We start from the raw sequence: 14,967 nt of genomic DNA, 5'->3' as shown, positions 1-14,967 counted from the left end.
GCCCCCCGCGGCCCCCGCCCCCATGGAAGAAGCGCGCCGCGGGCCCGGGCCCTGCCACCCTGGTTCTCCAAGCAGGGAGGGGGGAAGGGGGCAGAGATGAACTCTTGGCGGCCCGCGCCATTTGCATGGGGACTTGCCAAGGGCCGCGTGCCAGCGTGGAGCCCAGGGCAGGGTTCGAACCCGGTTCACGGCCCGGGCTCTGGGCGCCAGTGCGTGCGTGGGCCCTTTTCCCAGACCGTCCTCAGCGTCATCAAATTCCTAGAGTTTCAGGCAAGTTACCCGCGCTCCCAGCCCCGGCCCAACACAAAACTGCCCTCTTGCAATTTACAGATGAAGGCAGGTACCGGAACCCACGGCGGTGATTTAAAACGTTAAACACGGACGTGAGTGGGGAATTAAGCTCAAAGGCCCGATTTTCATTGCCAAATGTCCCAAGAGGGGAAGAGCCACCAGAAGGCGAGTCTCGCTTTTGGGGAGCGCGTCTAGACGCCAGGCTGTTTGATTAAGCGCTACCTGGCCCGAGGTGGGGCACCACCGGAAGGCAGAGAGACCGACACACAGGCAGGATCAGGTTTGAAATGCAAACCGCCGCCACTTGCCCCCAATTAGAAGCCAAACCTTTTATGTAAACAAGGAATAATTAGCTTTGGTAATAGAAGCGTAAACAGAATCATCATCCATTGATTCGCTAATTGCCCTTCTGTCCCTTGACAATGGCCTGTAGGTCAGACCGTCGCAGCCCACTTGAGGCACAGGTAAAGGGGGACTGCACGCTAAATGTAGGGGGTCGTTGCGGCACTCCCCAGCCACCCCTGTCAGATCCACCTGGCTCCCAGATCCCTTTTCCTTCTGGCTGTGAACACAGTTTTGTAAAGAGGGTGGGCCAGGCTCACCAATTTGGGTGGCAAAGCCTGGGTGGTGGTCGGGAGGGTTCAAGGGAAAGAAGCCGTGGTCGTAGGAGGCCAGCTGAGGTCACTACTTTCCTGGACACTGCAATTCCTCAGAGTGGCCCATCTTCAGCCCAGAACTCACCAGCCCCAAAGCCTCCTTCTTGGGAGCAGTGCCCCCCCCCACCCCCACTATCGCTCTCTCTTAGTCATGTTTGAGGTCAAGCTGTCTGAACCCCATTCATTTCAGGTACAGAGCATTAGACTCCTGGGTTGCAGGAGGGCTGGAAGTAACCGGAAGGCCAGCACTCCTGCTGGCCTCTCCACAGTCCGTGGGGGCACATGGGGACCAGCGGGATCTTCTCCCCGAAACGCTTGGGGGCAATGCAATGCCACCAGCTTCGGGCAGTGTCCTCAACTCCAGAGTTTTCTAGATGGGAGAGACCTAGAGGTGGTGATGCCCTCAACCCACCCAAAAGCTGGAGTTGCATAGCACTTAACACAGTGTCAGGGAAAATGTCACAACCTTCCACATCAAGGCCTGCCCCTTCCACTGTGCAGCTGGGAGGGGGCATGGGAAAGAAGGCCATGGCATCCTGTCCTGCACTAGCATCTCAGGATACAGAGCATCTCAAGGCTGCTCCACCTTCAGCGGCACCTGGCAAGGTGTGACAGACCTGGTGACAGCCCGGGTTCATCGCACTTCTGTGGAGGCTGCGGGCCGTGACCAGCTTTACTGCCCTTTCCTGGGGCCCCTGGGCTGGGAGCTGAGGCACCCTGAGGTGGATGCCTTCCCCCAGTCTAGCCCCTCCCCCATCTCCTACCCTGCCCAGAGACAGTACCTTTGTCTAGGACGGGCCCGAAGATGGCCAGGCTGTCGTCTATGGTGGTGCAGTTCCAGCGGCGGCCCCGGAACTGGTGCTGGCACTCCTGGATGCCCAGCTTCACGCCCTCAGCCACGCTGGGCATGATTTCGATGTAATTGCGGCAGAAGCGCAGCTGCTTGGGGACCAGGCCTGGGATGGAGCCGCAGAGTAGGGGCTGTGAACCCAGCGAGGTGTACTGCTGGCCCAGGGCCAGGGACCTGCAGGCAGACAGAGGGTGGTGGCATTACCGGCACAGGACACACAGTCCGTCATGGGCATTTTGTCTTCCTCATGAGCCCTCTGGGGCAGGCGGAGCCATGGAGCACCCATCACCCTGAACCCGTGGCCTTGAGAAACGTGGCACCTGAATGTGCTGTCTTGACCTCAAGAATACATCCCTTGAAGGGCAGGGCTCTGACCCAGGCCAGGTCAGCCCTCTGATGTGGGCGTATCTGACGTGAGCTTGGAGACCAGCAGAAACCTCTCGTGGGGGCCACTGGGGCAATGCAATCCCACAGAAAGAACCCTGGACTGGAAAGACACTCCTGGGAGCCCAGGTTAAGTCCCTCCTAGGCTCTGGGCCAGCTGCCCTGACAGGCATTGAAGCAGTTGAACTGGACAATCTTCTAGGGAGCCTAAGTTTCTCAAGCCACACAGAGACTCCAATGACCCAAACCTAAGTCGAGGAAGCTGGCAGGAGCTGGCCTGACCCCAGTGCCATCTCAGCTGAAGCAGAGAAGCCCCCAGTCCCCATAGGGAACGTGTACATGCACGTGTGTCTGAGGTTTGTACACACACACACATACACACTCCCCTTGGCAGTGCCCCTCCTTGGGACGCTGCCTGCCCAGCCCAAAGCATCCCAGTCTCCCCCCAGGGAACTGATGGCTTCTACTAGGTCCTTTGTCCTTTGTCCACAAGGGCCCCCACGACCATCTTGGCAGCTTCCTAGAAGTTTCTAGAGTGCCATCTTCACTCTCCTCAGAGATTGGGGCTTGGCTTTGTTGCAAGACAAGTTTAGCTTAGTTTAGTGTCAGGAGGGAGAAGATGTCAACACTCATGACCTTACTCAAGTTACCTCACCTTTGAACCTTCGTATCTCAACCAATATCCTATCAGCCTCTCAGATTTTATTAAGAGTCAACAAGAGGAAAGGTCTTGGGGAGAGCGTGGGAAGGAGGAACAAGAGTTTTAAAAAACTAGAAAAACCAAGGTGCTGCTCCTCCACCCTCTCCCCCAGCACAGGAAGAATACAAATGACATTTTGTGGGAAACACTGAGAAAATGATCCGTGGGTCTCAGTGGACTTTAAGGCCAGTTGCAGTCAGCCCTGTGATCAGGACAGTGTGAGCTGGAAGACAGGTTGCACTGGACCCTTTTCATCCAGCACTGACCCAAGGCTCCAGTCTGGCAGTGACCCCCCACCCACGACGTGATAATAGAAGCTTTGAGAAGAGAGTCTGCAGATCAGGGAGGAAAGACACACACACACACACACACACACACACACACACACACACACACAAGCTTCCTAGACTAGACACAGGGCTGAACTAAATTCTTGCATCTATCAGTCCTTACTGTGTGCTTCATTTCTGATCAGTTCTCCAAGGCAGAGAATATTGCTATTGCCCAGAGGAAGAAGTGGAGGTTTGGGAAGGAAGTTAGCTTTGCTCAAGGCTTTCTGATGCTAGGTCTGCAGCATGCTCGCTGAGCTGGGTCTTTCCCTTGCGTTTGCCCCGCTGGATCCTTAGAGCGGCTGGATGGCACAGAAGGGGACATTACAGCAGCCCTGTTTGCAGGTGGGGTAGCCTTGTGTACTGAGTAACCAGCCCAGCCTGCAGAGCTGCTAGGAAGTTGCTCATCGGACCCCAGGCCACCTGACTCCAGAGCCTATGGGGCAAACCACTGTACCACCTGCCTTCCGGGCTATGCAGGCTTGGGTCCTGAGGGGTGCAGGCCCAGCCCTTCTGTGGCCTGAGCCACACCACTGATCTCACACCTGAGTGGCGTAGAGCAGGTCAGCCCAGAGCCCCTGGAAGGGCACATGGCACCCAGCACCCAATGGGGCCCCGTCCTGCCCCCCGCTCTGTTTCCAGTTATAAACAGGTTATCATGATAATAATGATATTCAAATATCTATCACCAATTATATGCTGGGCCAGTTCTAAGTGCTCATGTCTCTTACCTTACGTAACCCTCATAGCAAGTCTATGAGATAGGAACTTTGTTATTATCATTATTGTCCCATTTCCTAGATGAGGAAACTGAGGCCCAGAAGCCAAGTAACCCATCCAAGTCTGTAGGACTGCAGAGTGCCAGAGTTGAGCCTCCCTCCCAGTTCAGGCTGCCCCCTCCACTTCTAGCCAGCACCTCCAGCCCAGCCCCGCCAGCCGCCCAGGTAGCACCCCCATTACTGGAGCCGGAACCGCGCCCAGGGTTGGGGGTAGTTAGTCAGCACAGCGCCATCCTGAGAGGGCAGCTCGGGAGCAAGCCTCCCCTGGGAAGAAGCCCAGGCCTTTCCCACTCCCTCCCTGTCCCTCCACTCCTAGGACATTTAGGAGGACAGTGGGAGACAAGAGCTGAGCCCCCTTGGGGGACTCTGCCAGCCCACCTGGGTTTGGTCCTGAGTGTGGAGCCGTGAAATCAGACCCCCTACGGGAGTGTGGTGGTGAGTCCTTGCCCCCTCCCCATGCCTGTCCCAGAGCAGCAGGGAAGCCCTGGCGTCCACTTCCCAGCCTCAGCGTCCCTCTCCTTCGGCCAGCGCCAGTCTCCCCCCCTGCCTCCACCACAGGCACCTGTCCACGCCTGTGTCTGGAGGTGTGGACTGCCCCTGAGGCAGTACGCTTGACATAGGCTCGGCCTCCTGCCCCCACTACACACTCTCATCGGGGCTGGTCTGGCCCAGTCACTTCTGGTCCCAGGGGGCCTGTCCCACGTCACCGTCCCATTTAGTGGTCTGCTCACTGGCCAAGGCCCCAAGGGCCCCAAGGCTCCAGCCTCTTTTTGCTCAGAGATGAAAGTGGAGCCCGAGGGGCACTTGGGGGGCCTTCCTCTACCCCTTCCCCTCCATGACTTTCCTTCCTGGCCCTTCCTAGCTCTCTCCCTGCTCCTCTGCAGCCTGGGCACCCTCAAGCAAAGCTGAGCCCTGGCCTAGAATTTGGGCCTACGAGAGGGGCCCTTGCACATGCGTGAAAAAGCACGAGGCCCACGGAGAGGGGCAGCTTGCCCATGGCTGCACCGCCGGATTGGCGGGGCAGGTCAGGCTGCCGGGAAGGGTGACCGCGGACTGGGGACGCCCCGCTGGATCCTCGTGTCCACTTTCAGGGGCTGCCTTTTGTCCAGCTCCAAAGGGGCTCCCGCCTCCTGGTTTCACCAGTCCCCTCCCCCAGCGTCCAAGGTGGGCGTCCCCAGCCCAGAACACCTGAGCCCCGGGCACCAGCTGGCATGGCTCGGCTGGCCAGGAAGGCCACAGCTGCTCCCCGGACGTCTCCCGGCAGGGACATGCCTCATCCCCTGACCCTCCTCTGAAGGCCACCAAGGCCCCGACGCCCAAGTCCTTCTCCCTGTACGAGTGCAGTCTCTCCTCCAACCCAAGCTGGTTCCCTCTTGTCCTCTGCACACAACCTGCGGTCATACGACAACCATTTCTTTGGCACCTCTGTGCCTGGCGTGTCACATACATTATCTCATGAAATCTTCATGACAGCTCGATGAGGTGGGCGGTGGCGCCCCTGTTTTACAGATGGGGAAACTGAGGCACAGAGGTTTGGGTAACTAACATGGGGACGTGGCTGAGCTGGAATTCAACCCTGGGTTTGCCTGACTCCAAGTATGACACCCTCTGAGAACAACTGCTTGCCTCAGAGATGAGACCTTTCCCCTTTCCCGCCAAATCCTGGCTCCTGCCTGCTGCCCAGCGGCCAACCAACTGTGCACCCGCTGCTGGTTCCCAACTACTGATGTCAACAGATTTACTGAGCCTTGCCATGCCTCAGTTTCTTCACCTGTAACCTAGACGTAAGAGGAATAAAGAATGGTTGTGTGGTTACCATGTTTAGGGGGTGTCCCAGGCACTCTGTCCCTGCCCTGTCCGCACCCTCGGCTCCTGCCTTCCATTCCTGACTTGACAGAACACATTAGAATTCTCAGGGCGCCTCCTCGTCCATGACTGGGAAGGATGCCTTGGACCAGAGCAAAGTCAGCCCCTTCCCTGGCAGCTCAGTCCTAACTGGCACGGCCGGACAGATCTGGCTGAGTGCTAAAGGGAAGCCAAAGGGCAAGGGCACGGAGACGGTTCCAGGATGCTCCTTGCGAGGGTTTCAGCTCAGATCTGACAGTGAGCAAGGCCCTCTGGGGACGGGGGCGACGGCGGGTGCTGGGGCCAATGAGTGCACACGGTGCTCAGGTCTGAACTTCCACCGCCACAGACGCATCAACTCAACTCACAGCTCCTTGTCCCCCGTTCTGAGGTGCACATTCCCCTGGAGGGGCTGGGGGGGGTCACACAGTGAACCTCATTCTCCCCTGTTCTTTCTACCAAAGTGCAAGCGGCCCTGAGTGCTCTGCCCGGCGGCCTCATGCATCTTCACCTCCGCCCGGGCTGAGCCCTCTGCCCAGAGAGCCTGTCCGCTGCCAAGCTGCTGGCCGGCACCGTGCCCCGTACCCATCTGTCAAGACATGCGCCTTGGGTCACCTCCTTTCTAAAGACTTTCATGGGCTCCAGACAGAAGGAACCTTTGCCTCTGGGTCTCTGCTGTGCCTCATTCAGCGCAAAGTGCTTGACTCATTTGTCTCCAGTTCAATCCGACTGTGGGAGTGAGTCCCCTGAGGAGGGAGGTTGCGTGTCCTCCTATTTCTCCAACACCTCGGCCTGTAGCACACGCGCACACATGCACACGACCACACTTGGTCTACCAAAAGGCCAGGCACACGATGGGCACGTGCTAATGCTCAAGGGAAGGAATGAAGGAGCCACTCCTTCTCCCAAAGGCCAGTCTGATGCCCTTTTCTTAGGGCTTCTTGGCCTCACCACCCAGGAATCCAGGCATCCGGAGGTCTCGCCTCCACACAGGACAAGACTCCTCGGTTCCGCTGAGGAAGTTCCTCTGGTTTGACCCGTGGACAATAGCCAGGCTCCCAGGGGAGGCAGGGACCCGCCTGGCACCGGCAGCTGGTGAGGGGGAGGGCGGAGAGCACTGGCAGGACTTCCCAGTGGGGCGGGGGCTATTTATACCCAACTCCTGGCCTTGCCCTGCCCGAGGGCCCTGCCACCCTCCCCTGAGGACAGCTCGTCCTCCAACCCAACCCCCCACCGCCCAGCTGGGCTGAAGACAGCCGCCAGCGGCCAGGCAGGTGGGCAGAGCCGGTGCCAGCAAGCAACAGGCTGCTCGTGGAGCCCTCGACGTTGACCTCTCAGAGGGAAACTCCCTCTCGAAATAGGCTGGCCTTGAATATGTGCACTGCCTTATCAGGCTGCCCCTGCACCCCAGTTCTCTCCTCTCCCTGACGACGCCTCCCATCTCCAGAGGGCCGGGCCTGCATGCAAGCAAGGACAGCGAGAAAACTTGCAACCAAAGAATGCAGGTCGGCCTGGATGCTGACCTGACTTACACGCATGGTGACACTAACAAGTCTCGGCGCACTGAGTGTGTCCCGCCCAGTGACACTGGCGCAGTCAGCCCACAGGTTCTACCAGCCACGCATCACAGCCTGCTCCGATTCGGGCTGACTGTGTGTGGCAGGGGGTCCAGACTGCGCCATCCCTGCCCCGCTTTCCTTTTAAGGATGCATTAGGGTTTTACCCCAGCTCCCAACCGGTAGCCTCTGCTGCGCCCAAACTTGTTTATATTTTGTACCTTGCCCCCCCCCCAACATGATAGGGTTTCAGAGTCTGGAGGGGCCTTAGGAGTCACCGTCTCGGGTGTTATGTATTTATTAGCTATTTTTTTCCAAGTGGAATTATATACAGCGCCCCCCACCCCACTCTACATAAAACGGATAGAAAGAGGGGCCCACCCTTCGAAAAGCTAAATGCAGAATTACCACGTGATCCAGCAATTCCACTCCTAGCTACGTGCCCAAGAGAATCAGAGGCAAGAACAGAGACACACGTGTTATCAGTCTCACGGCAGCACGACTCCCAGCAGCCAACGGGAAGGCACCCGGGTGCCCATCGGATGAACGGACGTAACCACAAGGTGGAATATTATTCAGCCACAAAATGGAATGGCGTTCGGACACCTGCTTCAACACGGATGAACCTGGGCAATGTGATACTAAGTGAAACAAGCTAGTCGTAAACGGACCAGTGTTATATGATTCCACTTGCACGAGGGACCTAGAACAGGCAAATTCCTAGTGACAGAAGGGAGAATAGAGGTTACCAGAGGCCGGGAAGTGGGAGGGAAGCTATTGCTTAATGAGTACAGTTTCTGCCCCCACCAACGGCCCTTCTGCAGGATGGACCCTGAGAACTGCTGCTCTACTCCACGTCCTTCCTTCTCTAGCTGGGAAAACTGAGGCCCAGAGAGGGTCTGTCATTTTCCCAAGTCACACAGTCACCTATGGGTGGGGCTGGGGAAGATGGGGAGGGAACAGCCTAAGGAAAGTTCCCCCTTCTGCTGCCTCCTGTCTCAGGGTGAGCTCCGTGGCCAAGCCTGCCCCGGTCGTGTCTTTCTTGGAGTCATCAAGCCTAACTATCTCTGTTGGCCCCAGGCCGGGCACCTGACATGGTGCTGAGAGGGAAGGAAGGAAGGAGACAGAACGGGACAGGGTCAGAAACCCCTTCCTCCGCAGTCACCTGTCTGTCTCTCCTCCGGAGTGACCACCCTGTTTCTGGGAACCCTACAATAACCCAGTGCTCAGTGCTCCACCTGCTGGCTCCCGGGCAGTACTGGACAGGTGCCCTCCCCGCTCCTGGGTCCAGTGGGGCCCCACCCAGCCCTGGGACAAGATGAAAACTTCCAGAAGGAGAAGAAACGGTTTGAAAATGAGCAGAAAACAAAGAGCCAAGTGTTGGTTTGGGACCTCAAGGCTACTGCCTTTCCATTTAGGTCAAGAGGCCCTTCAGCGCTTGCAGACGGCACGAGGGGAGCCTGACAAGTTCAGTGGCATGTAGCACGTGGCGCAGGGCAGGGGCAGGGCCTGGGGAGCCCTGGTGCATCTAACTCCTGGAACTACATGGCAAGGCAATCACTTGTTCCTGAGGTGCTCCCGGCGTGGGAGGTCCACCAGGTGGACCACTCACCTGGTGACTTCGCAGGGAGCTTGTGACAAAGCAAGAGAGACCTAACTGAAGTCTCACAAGCCACATCTCCTTGCCAGCCACCGATCCTCCCTGGAGCACATGTGGGCCCCGTGGGTGCAGAGCACTAACTCAACCCCACACCCATCTCAGTGCAGGCCAAGGATAGGGAGTCACTTCTGAGTCCCAAGGGGCTCCTGTGCTCCCGTGATCCACAGAGCAGGCCTAGAGACACCCCAGCGATGACTTTAATCAGGGAAGCTGGGAGATCTCTCTGGACCCCAGCTCATTCACTCAGGGGGGATGAACGGGCCATAGGGTTTTCATGTGTCTCTGGCATCTAGGCAGCACCCTTGTTTATATACAGGAAGGGAAGGGGATGGGGAGGCTGGAAAGGTCCACACACTGAGCTGGGCCCCAGAGGCCCCAGAGGAATCGATGAAGGAGCAATTCTTAGAGCTTCTGGGCCCATTGGGGCCCAAGCCTCCTGCTGGCTTCCCGTCTTGATTTAGTCCCAGCCATCCAGAAAAGGGCCCCAGTGAGGGCAGTAAACAGGTGGAGTGAATGGCGGTGCCTGTCCTGGGGAGGGCAGGTTGAAGTCTCCCTTTGGTAAACAAATTCATTCCCTGCCTATTCACTCAACACACATTTGAGTGATGACTTGGACTCAGGCAGAGCGCCAGGTACTGGGATCCTGGAGGTGCCCTAAGCCACGCCCCCAGAGCACCCAGACCAGGCGGCATCTGTCAGTTACAGCATTTCCCCAGCACCTACTAAGTCTAGGTGCCTAGGTGCCATGAACAAGCGACAGAGAGTCCCAAGGCCCTTGTAGCTTACAACCCAAGTAACCGCCAGGCCAGTGAGCCCAGAGTAGGTAGGAGCCAAAGCAGCCAGGAAGCCGGGGGCGAGAGGGTACCTCCCAGCCAGCGGTGATCACGAAGGCATGGCTGGGCTCCCTCGGGAGGAGCTGGGGGGACAGGAACAGACCCCAGGCACGAGGTGGGAGAGGGAACCGCCGCTGTCCCACCCCAGCTGGAGCCCAGAAACCGTAGGCAGGAGCAGGACAGGGAAGGGGCCCTGAGCACCAAGCTCAATCCAGATAGCACCGCAGGCTCCTGAACTGGGCTTGGGAGTATTCATCTATTAGACAAAGTCTAATTGCAAAATGGGCCCTGGAGAGTGGGCTCTAGTGACCCAAGGCTGGGAAAGGGAGGCTGGTGTGACATTTATGCCAAAGAGAGCTCAGACTTGGCTGCACGTTACAACCGCTGGGGGACAAGGCTCCGCTGTGCGGCTGGCTGGGGCTGGGCACCACCATCCGTGTTCGGGGCCTGTGGCAGTGGGCTCAGGACGGAGGCATTAGGGGAGAGAGGAAGCTGTACCCAGGGATGGCCACACAGGAAACGGGAGGAAGGAAGAAAGCATGGCCAAGGTTTTAAGCCAGGAGAATCAGGAAGATGGAGATGATGTCAATGGAGAAAGGGAACTTAAGAGGTGAAGCAGGTTTGGGAACAAAGATAAGTATTCTGTGGGGCCCAGGAGACCTCCAGGCACCCCGTGTCCAGACAGTGCTGGAAAAAGAGGCTGGAAATTCAGATTTGGGAATCTGTGCTGGATGCCATCTGAGGCCTTGTCCCTCCCCAGGGGGCACATGGTAAAGGGCGAGACCACCAGGGAGCCACATGGTGTGGATGCCCGATGCCACGTGCCAAGGCAGGAGCTCCAGGGGTGCGTCGAGGCCCCCGGGATGGGGGCCGGGACCTCACAACAGACTGGCTCACACCACAGGCTGAGACATGGGGTGGACTCACCCAAACCCCTGGGGGAGCCAGCTCGTTTGGGCCTCACGCAGCCAACGTTGGCACCAAGTGCCCACGTCTGCCTTCTGTTTCCCGGTATTTCTGATAAGGTCCCCACGGAGGCGTGGCCAACATACTTGGACAGAGTGAGTCACCACACCCTTCCTTTGCTCTGGTCTTTCCCTCTTCCACTTTTGTCCCGACCCTCCTCTCTGGGTGAGAACTCTGAACTCGAATGAAACCCTCAGCCCACAGCCTCTTCCTCCCATGGAGTCCCTCCCTGTACACGTGGGAGGCACCCCCCAGCCAGACCCCTCTCCTACCTGGGAGGGACCCTTTCCTCCCACCCAGGGACACAAGTTTGGGGCCTTACCCTCAGGTCAGCTTGGCTGAAATCGGCACCTTTGGACTTTGGTCAGCCTTTTCTGGACCCATCACCCTATAACCGAGTGCCCAAAGTCACCGTGAGCGTGGCAGGAGCAGGCAGATGGGAGACTGGGGGTGAATGGGAGGGAGAGGGGGTATTCCAGGCCCACCGTCCACACCACTACGGAGGATAAACTCACACGCTCCCCCAAAATGAAACCACAGTAAAAAGCCATTCTCTCCCATATGGCAGCCCTGGGGACTCGCCACGGGAGCGTGGAAAGAGCCTCTGTATCTTCCTTCCTTTCCCTAAACTCCCCGACACAGCCTGCTGTCCTGATGGCCAAGCGGACACTTCTACATTCTGTGAGTGACTTTGACAACTTCCCTCCACCTGCCACCTTCCAGACATCCCCGTGTAGGGCCAAGTGGGGCCCTCTGGGGAGGTGAATCAAGACCACCTGAGAGCCCAGAGGGGTCACAGCTCTGGGCAACTGTGGGAGGAAGAAAAGGAGGGGGGACACTCAGAGCCGAGGGGTCGATCCAACACTGAGTCCCAGTCAGAGGGAGGGGAGGAGGTGCTGGCCCTGCGCTCTGTCCCCTCTGTCCTGTCCCAGTCCCCAGAGCCCCCTGTGAGATGTTTCTCTGGGGAGAAGAGGGAGGGAGGGGAGGGGAGGGGAAGGGAGGGCGGGCCAGCCTCAGCTGGAATGTTACAGCGTCTGTTCTCCAGAGCAGCTCCCAGAGCGCCTGGCCTGCGGCTCCTGGCTGATCTGATAAGATGTGACAAGGCGGCCTGAAAAATGTTGAAACCTGTAAAATGTTTAAACCTGTTTTTTGTTGTGTTGTGAGCATGAGGGTTTTTTTCCCCCCTCTCAATTTCATAGGAAAGTGGAGTTGATCAGAGTGGAGAAGAGGAGGGTGGGGAGAGAGGGCTTGTCCCCTTCAGCCAAATTGGGAGGCAGGGCTCAGAGCAGGATGGTCAGACCCGGGGAGAAGGCAAGGAGGGTGAGAACTGGGAAGAAGTGGGGTATGAGTGGCGGGGGGAGATAGACCTGACAGAGGCTGGGGCCGGTGGAGCGGGGAGAAGGTGAGGAGCGCGGAGGGAGGGTGTCCTCCCTCAGCACCTTGAGAGGATGCAGTGAGCTGGGGGTCCCCTCCTTCAGGCAGGCATCGGTCCAGGAAGACTCACGGGGGGGCGGGGGGGGGGAGGGCAGGGCACGGAAGTCCCTGAGCCCAGGTGGGTGTCCAGGCCCAGGGCCTCACCCCTCAGACTCTCCGAGGGTCTCCTGAGACTCACTAAGACCACAGGACTGCAGAGGGAATCCGCTCCCAGGGCCCCTTGCTTCGCTGAGCAGTTCAGGACTCACGGCGGAGCCCACATGATCCCAAACTTGTTCAACGGAGTCCTGCGTCCACGGGCCGAAGCCACGGCCCAGGCTCTGCTCTCAACACACCAAGGGTTGTTACGCTCTCTCCAGATGAGGCGACTGAGGCCCAAAGACACGAAATGACGAGCTCGGGGTTGCAACGCTCCTGCCTATCAGTTTGGGGTGACTCTCTGAAAGCTCCCTCCCAGTGGGTGCCGGTCTCTCCAGTCTGAGAGATGCAAAGGGCTCCAGAAACTGCGGTGGGACCAGGTGTGTCTGGGGTGCTCACTGGGACAGGGTGAGTGTTTCTCAAAACCCTGCTAAATAAAAGTGTCTGCCCGAGGAGAGTCCCTGCGGGTGTCTTGCCCGTTGGAGGAGGCACGAGGTACCCTAGAAAGGCTTGGGAAGCATCGCGTGGACAGCCACACACGTTCATTATTCCACCGCTGCACCAGGCCGTGGGATGCCCAAGCTGGGTGGGGTCTTGGACATCATTAGTCCACTTCCTCAGGGGAAACTGAGGCCCAGAGAGGCAGTGTGACTCACCCAGGGTTCCTCCACTGGTAGGAGGCAGCAGAGGGAGACAGCTCAGGCCTCGGGACCCCAGCTGAACTCTGTCTCCCTTACCGCAGGCAGTTCCTTCTCGAAGCCTCAGCTCCCAGGGCCGGGGCCTCGTTCAGGACACATGCATCTCGCGCCTGGTGTGTTTAAGACGCAGCCTCCTCCCTCCTGGGGGCCCCTGGTGCAGGGCAGACATCCCCGCAGGTGATCACGGTAGTGGCGGAGTGTGAGAAATCTCATTTAGGCTGGAAGCCACCAGGGGCTGGAAGCGGGGAAATCCCTCTTCGAAGGGGTCACCTTGGACTGGGCCTTGTCCATGAGTCCGGCTGGAACAACTTTGGATCCCGCCACCCGTTTCTTCCGTCTCCTCGTCCACCAGTCAGTATTTTGGTACAAACTATCCCCAAACCACCTTAGCATCTTTAGCTTATTCCCGCCTGAGAACACTTCTCCCCTTCCAGCTGCTCCAGCTCCTACGATATAGAAGGCGGAGGTCACATGGGGGAAATGAGGGCCCCACAGGGTCAGCCTGCCGGTTCCGAGATGCCACGTCTGCTGGTTCCCAGGCCAGGATTTTGCTGGGCTCGCCTACCCCCTTCAAGCCAGTTCTGGTTGAAGACAAGACAGAGCCTGCCTAGCCCTCCCGTTCACGTTGGACTCCCATTCATCCGTCAGGGTTCGATTTGAAAACCCCCTCCTAATGGTCCAGCCCGAACTGCTCCCTCTGGGTGTTTCCCAGGTCCTCGACAAACTCCAGGGGAGCTCAAACGCATTCCCTTGAATTGTCCTCTGCTTCTCTGTTTTGCCACAGAAATCGAGTTTGTTGAGAGGATGAATGATGTCATTCATTGGTGCCCGATGGGCATCGTGTCCTCCTCGCCAGAGGCCCAGCACTCCTACACACTCCCTGACTCGCCCAGCCGTTCCCACCTCCTTTGGTCCCACAGGCCGCCATCAGGACAAGCAGAGAGCAGGGGACAGGGCAGGGGACGGCCCTGCTGGTTCTCTGGGCCTTATGACGCAGCTGGCTCTACCGTCCCAAAGTCCTTTGTTTCAATCCTAGGAATGAGCCCAGGAGGGAACACGGAAGGCAGAATCACTTGGCTGGGATTCTCCCTGGGGCTCGTCTGCAAGCTTGGTGTGTATCTTCTCTCAACAAACGCCTATGCTAGGTCTGGCCCTGTGCTGGGTGCTGGGGGGCACAGACAAGTGTGCGGGGTACCCCTCGTCTCGCCAGACCTCCCAGCGGAGCCTGGGGACTGCCCTCAGATCCCCCACACCCTTCCCCTACTGGGACCCAGAGGCCCACCCACCCCATCTCACACCCAGACAGCTCCGGTCACGCACCCCGGGGAAGGCACCTCACCTACATCAATCACCCACCTCTGCTCCCTCAACCACCTTTCAGGGGCCCCGAGGACGAGGACGAGCATTTTCCAGCTCGCTGCTGCTAGGGAGGGATCCGGGCTGCGGCATGGGGGGTACTCACATCCCTTGGGGTGGTTTTGAAAAATACAGACACCTGGGATCCAAAGCCAGCCCTGAGCAATCAGACTTTTGGGGGAGGAATTCAGGAAACGGGATCATTAAAACCTCCCCCAGAGTGTGACAACAGCACAGTGAGAGGGGACGCCGTGTGCAGTACCCGACATCCTGCAGGAAGTTCTCTGGTCAAGGATGTTTGCCCTTTGAGATGTAACTGTCGTCCAGTCAGGAAACAGGAGGGATAGAGGAACAAACCAAATGACACGATAGGGAAGCAACCAGACAAGTCGAGAATGTGGGGCGGCACACAGGGTGACAGGTCTGAACTTTCCAGAAGTCCATGTCATTTTTTAAGTGTGTGTGTGTGTGTGTGTGTGTGTGTGTGTGTGT

The 14,967-nt window shown here is 58.2% G+C and overlaps 1 protein-coding gene across 1 annotated transcript in view; it reads right to left on the bottom strand.

The window, feature by feature from the left end:
* Nucleotides 1-14,967, bottom strand: part of WNT3 (Wnt family member 3) — a 44,149-nt gene that overhangs the window by 6,563 nt on the left and 22,619 nt on the right. The window contains exon 2 of the mRNA XM_029927203.1: nucleotides 1,730-1,971. Within this exon, the coding sequence (XP_029783063.1) occupies nucleotides 1,730-1,971 (242 nt within the window). The remainder of the gene's footprint in view (nucleotides 1-1,729; nucleotides 1,972-14,967) is intronic.

This window comes from Suricata suricatta, chromosome 17 (assembly GCF_006229205.1).
Source record: "Suricata suricatta isolate VVHF042 chromosome 17, meerkat_22Aug2017_6uvM2_HiC, whole genome shotgun sequence".
Classification (NCBI taxonomy): Eukaryota; Metazoa; Chordata; class Mammalia; order Carnivora; family Herpestidae; genus Suricata; species Suricata suricatta.
This window is presented reverse-complemented; position numbering and strand designations above follow the sequence as displayed.